Here is a 6,169-nt window from a genome sequence, read left to right on the forward strand (position 1 = left end):
AAATATCTGCCTTCCAGTTTATAGCTCAGGTTGAAACTGGTGCAGGAGTAACATCACATCCATGGGAAATAAATACAACTTTTGTAGAATTTTATGACCAACTCTACTTTTTATTTATTCATTTTTTTTAAATCTTAGTTTAACCCTAATTAACTCAGTTTATTATATCTTAGTTTGGTTTTCCTTAGCTTATTTTATTATGACTTAGTTTATTTTATCCTGCTTTATGACTTTAGTTGAATTAGTGTTATCTCCAGCCTGTGCTTTTATGTTAACCTGTTTTCATGCATGATGCTATTTTTATGACTTTAGTTGAATTAGCTGATTATTTTGAATTATTGTGTGTTTTTCATGATGACTGTATTTTTGTGTTTTCATGCTGTAAAGCACTTTGAACTGCTTTGTTGCTGAAAAGTGAACAAATTTGACTTGCCTTGCCATCTGATTGCTCTCATGTTTCTGCAGACCTGATCTCCTCCGTCAGCAGCATTAACACAGCAGCTCTGAATCAAATTTTGGCAAAGGAAATGGACCATTCTACGAAGACAATATAAAGCAGTAAAACCCAGATTCAGACGGCTTACCATCTGAATTCTTTAAAACCTTTTGGTTTATGTAATAAATGGTATCATGACTTATGAAACAAACTAAATGTCAAAAGTCAGTATAAAGAGCCATGAAAGCAATAATACTTTTGGAACTATTTACAATGAGGCTAATAAAATAGCCTCCAGTGTAAATATACCATCAGAAACAGTGAGAAGAAAACAGGAAGTGGACAGAAGATCAGAGGATCAGACTGGGATGAAAAGGACTGTCTTCCTGTTACTTTTCTCTGTCGGCTGCTGGGCAGTGATTCTAGGCCTTTCCAGTTATCTCATAACGACATCTTATCTCATAATTATCAGATCCATGTCTCGTAATTATGAGATAAGATGCCTTTATTGCTTTGGTGAAAGGGTGAATACGCTTCCGTAAAGCCTGAACCTTAATATCTGACAGAACGGAGTCTAGTTCAAAGCGTAAAAACTACAATCCCAAAATGCCCCGGGAGACAGAAGCCAGACGGCGATTGGTGGAGAGGCGCGTGACGACACAGGTTGTGGTCCATTTATCCGCGAGCTTGTGTGGCTCGCGCGCAGACAGGACTGGCGGTGAGGTGAGACGAGCGGCGCTCAGCAGCATCCAGCTTGTTGAAGGTGGGTGTGACTGGCAGCATCTCTGCCTCAGGTCTGTAAGGGATTACACAGGTCAGGTCGGTGTTTTTTATGTCCTTGTTTCTGAAGTACCGCGGTTCAGGTGGGAAGCTTGGATATTGTTGGGTGTTTTTGGTGTCTCGGTTTGGCGGGCTGAGGGAGGCAGACCGACGACATTTGATTTTCTCGGCTCGGATTCGCTCCTCGTGTGAAAAGCTTGTTTTAAGTCTGCAGAAGTCTCCTGGCTGAGCGCCCCTTTGTTTGTCTGCAGCTGCTCGTCCAAAGCGCCATTGTGTGCAGCTGCTTGTTGTTAGACTGAGCTGAGTCTCATCAGCTGCCATCTGCATGGAATGAGAAACGAGGCGACAGGGTTTGAAATTAACTCAATTTATTGCGTTTTTTTACATGTGCTAGGTAAACAAACAAGCAGCCATTAGCTTTAATGCAAAGCCAAGGGAGGGGTCTCTCTGATGAAGTGAATCAATGACCTGACAGCTGAGTTCAGGATTCTTGAGCTGGCTTTGTCTCCATCTGTCCCTTACCCCCCCCCAGCTCCAAACACATGGTGCTGGAACAGGTGCTCCCTGATGGTGAGGAGGATGATTTTCTGTGGATCTGCCTCTTCCTCTCACGGTTATTGGATTATTTCTGGGTTCGTCTGCACCTGGCACTGCCTCCCCCACCACAGCCTTTTGTTTCAGCAGAATGTGACTTTTTTGTCTTGTCTTGAGAACTAGCAGGCAGCAGATTGGCCCCGGAGAGGCCCCTCCCTGCGTGTCTGAGGCGGGCCCAGTTGCTCCCACATCCTTCTGAATGTCGGCGAACATCAACAAAGGCGCTGAATGTCTGGGCTGGGTTTGTGTGGATGGATGGGCGGTGGTTGCTTGCAGGGATCAGTGTTGCCACCTGGTGTCACTAGTGGGCTTTAATTTGCACAAACTGTGTAAACCATCCACTAGAGGCTGCTGGATTCAAATGGTATTTTTCTCCCAAACACAACCATATGTGTGACTGTTTTTGTTTTTTTCTCTTTTAGGTGTTTTGACCAGCAGCACACTTTAAAAATGGCCACTGCTGAAGGTAAACCTTGTTCCAATGAAAACCTAATTCTAACTGGGTGGAAACTGTCAGTGTCTTTGTTTTTATTTTTATAGATATCCAGGTGAAGGAGCTGGACAAGCGAGCTTCTGGCCAGGCGTTCGAGGTCATCCTGGGTGCTCCCGCCCCTGATGGGAAAGGAGAGTTCCCCCTGTCTCCTCCCAAAAAGAAGGACGTCTCACTGGAAGAGATCCAGAGAAAGCTGGACGCTGCCGAGGAGAGGCGTAAGGTAAACGCTTCACGTCTTCAGACTTGTTGCAGCCCTTTATTGAAATCATTGTGAATAAACTGAAACCAGCGCTTCCCATCCGTCAGAATCACGAAGCCGAGGTCCTGAAGCATTTGGCGGAGAAGCGTGAACACGAGAAGGAAGTGCAACAGAAAGCCATGGAGGAGAACAACAACTTCAGCAAGATGGCTGAGGAGAAGCTTAATCTCAAGATGGAGGCCAACAAAGAGAACCGCACGGCGCTCATGGCAGCCATGAATGAGAAATTCAAAGAGAAGGTTGGGCGTTTCTGCTAAACACAAGTGTACGAGGCAATCTGGTGCCAGATGTTTACTTCAACTTCTGTTTTTAATTTTCAAACAGGACAAGAAGTTTGAGGAGGTGAGGAAGAACAAAGAAACCAAAGACCCGTCAGAAGGAACCTCGGAGGACTGAAAGGAACAAACGGCCGTTGTATAGGGTTTTTTACGTATCCAAAGATTGATTTATTTTTTGTTCAGCCAGTATTGTTTTTCACTCTTCACCTTTTGAAATACAAGTTGTGAATATTTCGGATCTCCTGCTCTAAGTGTACTTGCGCTGGTTGTGGATCATTCCTCCCCGTGTTCTGTAGTCATCTGATATGTAGCTTCTGTCATCGCAGCTTCAGCCCCCCCCCTTTATTTTTTTTCTAAAATTAACTGCGTGTTCTTACCTTCGTGGGAAGCATGTTTCTATGCATCGATCTTTTTAATACCACCTGTTTCATAGTGCGTTTTAAAACTGTCTGTGAAGCACACCTGTTCTCGGCACTTACTGTATATTTAAAACGTAGCACAAGGTTCGATCGAGGTGTCTGTCTAATGCAGCTCTGCTGATTTTTCTCCTGCAGGTCATGTTTCTGTGCCACTTCTGTAAATAAATCTGGGCTCATCTTCAAAGCACATGACTCGTTGCTGTGAATTAACGTGGAAATGCAGAGAACGGCTCCGTCTAGAGTCTCGCCAAGCAGCTGTTTACACACGAAATGCAAAAGAGCAAAACACTTTGGCATTTCAATAAAGGGGGGGTAAAAAAGTGACTAGTTGACTTGAACTGTTGTACTAAAACAAATAAAGTGTAAGCTTCTTGGTTGCTGTTATTTGTCTGGTGTTTTTTCTGCTTTCTAAGAAAAACATTCTTCTTAATCTGATCTGATAAATTCAAGTCTGCAGTCAACCAGAAATCACTTTACTTGGTTTATTTTCACAATTAGTTTATTTTTCAAGTTGTAACTTGGTGTGTACAAATGTATCAATTTGAATACAAACTTTTATATTTAAAGGCTTGGTATTTGTTGAAGGAATGGATGTATGAAGGTGGGGTCATGGTCCAACCACTGTAGCTCCGTATCTGCTAAACATGTTAGTGTTTAATGTTGATTAGCTGCTGCAGCCATCTTGAATTGAGCCCACAAAGTAATCAGTTGCGGATGGACAATAATTTGAGTGTTTCATTAAAATCCATCCAGTGGTTCATGAGATATTTTGCTAACAGGTAATGCTGGAGTTTTAAGCAATGAGTAAAATGGCAAAAAGTCTGTATTTATACAGCTCCTTCCTGGTTAACAACAACACAACCCATCCACACTCACACAGAACTGCAGAAAGTCCAATCTGTGCTTTAAACTCCATTTCTGCAACAACGGGGCACGTCTGAGGGACTGGGGGTCTTTCCCAGGGACATGCCAACATGGCTGCCAGGAACTGAACCTCCAACTCTGTCATTAGAGGACGACTGCCCTAACCACACCACATTTTAGCTCCGTATCTGTGAAATGACTAAGCTATAACCACTTTTGTGTTCTCTAATATTAACTGCGAACGCCATCTTGAATCAGGCTGGTTTTAGAGGTTAATGAGTTGTATGTACATCCAATGATTTTCAGAGAATTTCATTCAAATTAGTCAGACGGAGAGCTTTAGAGTTTTCAGAACAACGCTCAACAAGCTGAAAGAACAAAGGAGCTGAGACATTTGGATTTTGTTTCTTTTGTTAAAAGAAATAAAAGTCTTTTGAAGGCAGGCCGCGACGAAAACCGGCGGTGGCGAGGAAGCTGAACAGCGAGATTGGAGACTGGTGGTTGAGTCATGCCGAGTGGACGTGGATCAGGCAGGGACAGAGGACCTGCTGGAACGGAGGACGTGGATGAGATTAGGAAATCCCTAAACTTCATGTCAGCAGAGCTAACTAAGCTAGCCTCACAACAAGAAAAGCTATTGGGGCTAATGGATGAAGTAAAAACACTGAAGTTGATGGTGCAGGAGAAGGACAGGAGAATATTTGAACTGGAGAAACGAGTGGACGACATGGAGCAATATTCAAGAAGAGACGAAGTAATTATAACTGGACTGAAGACTAAACATCGATCATACGCACGAGTCACTTCAGGAGGTATAACAACAGAAGAAGCTCCACAAGGCGAACTACAAACTCTTGAACAACAGGTACTGACCTTTTTACACAGTAAAGACATTCATATTCAAAAAGAGACAATATCCATCTGTCATACCCTGCCTAGCAAGGCAGACGAACCAAAAATTGTAATCAAATTTATCAGTAGAAAAATAAAAAATGACCTCTTAGTGCAAGGCAAAAAGTTGAAGGGAACAAAAGTGTACATCAATGAACATTTAACAAAAAAAAAATGGCAACATTGCGAGAGAGGCAAGGTTCTTAAAAAAACAGAAACACATCACAGCAACCTGGACACGAAACGGGCATGTCTGGATTAGAGTGGAAGAGGGGTCACAAGCAAAAATGATAAATGAGTTAAAGGAGTTAAAGGAGTTCAGGAGTGGACAAACATCATAATGAGATATCAGTTTGAATCAAAATGATCTAAAGCAAGTTACTGAAAATGGGCATAGTACACATTTAAAATATGGACATTCACAAAGATTCAGAGACTAAAATATATAATGTAGATGGTATGATAGATATAAATCTCTTTCCAGAAAATAATCACTGTGAATATTATAATGAAGAACAATTTAAGGGTAATAAAATGTTAAATGGAGGTCTATCAATAATTCATTTCAATAGCAGAAGTTTGAATGCAAATTTATCAAAAATAACAGACTATTTAAAACAGTTAAATAGACGTTTCAGTGCAATAGCAGTTTCAGAAACATGGTTCAACAATGAAAATATGAATAGTGTACAAATAGAAGGATATGAATTATATCACAGGAATAGAAACAATAAAAGAGGTGGGGGAGTTGCATTGTTTATCAATTCGGAAATAAAATGTAAGGTCAAGGATAGTATGTCAATAGCCATTGATGGTGTGATGGAAATGATTACAATTGAGATATTAAATGAGAATTCTAAGAATATAATAATCAGCTGTGTGTATCGTTCACCAGACGCAAATATAGAGCTATTTTCCGATAAAATCATTGAGCTCTTCGTAATGAGTTATAGTAAAACTGTTTTTTTGTGTGGTGATTTTAACATCGATTTAGGAAATCAAACTGATTCAAATATTATGTTTCTAAATACAATGTTTAGTTTGGGCCTCTATCCTTTAATATCGAAACCAACAAGAATTACAACATTAACTGCAACAGTGATTGATAATATTTTTACGAATGATAGAAACGGAGAGGTTTTAAGTGGACTTTTG

General features: G+C 41.0%; 1 protein-coding gene across 1 annotated transcript; it reads left to right on the top strand.

Moving 5' to 3' along the window:
* Positions 1 to 1,097: 1,097 nt before the first annotated feature.
* LOC108249018 (stathmin) lies at positions 1,098 to 3,446 on the top strand. The gene is made up of 5 exons (XM_017438144.3): positions 1,098 to 1,199; positions 2,233 to 2,276; positions 2,351 to 2,523; positions 2,610 to 2,801; positions 2,887 to 3,446. The coding sequence occupies exons 2-5, from the start codon at positions 2,261 to 2,263 to the stop codon at positions 2,956 to 2,958; spliced, it is 453 nt and encodes a 150-aa protein (XP_017293633.1). The 5' UTR covers positions 1,098 to 1,199; positions 2,233 to 2,260; the 3' UTR covers positions 2,959 to 3,446.
* The last annotated feature ends 2,723 nt before the right edge of the window (positions 3,447 to 6,169 follow it).

Source organism: Kryptolebias marmoratus, linkage group LG5 (assembly GCF_001649575.2).
Source record: "Kryptolebias marmoratus isolate JLee-2015 linkage group LG5, ASM164957v2, whole genome shotgun sequence".
NCBI classification, from domain to species: Eukaryota; Metazoa; Chordata; class Actinopteri; order Cyprinodontiformes; family Rivulidae; genus Kryptolebias; species Kryptolebias marmoratus.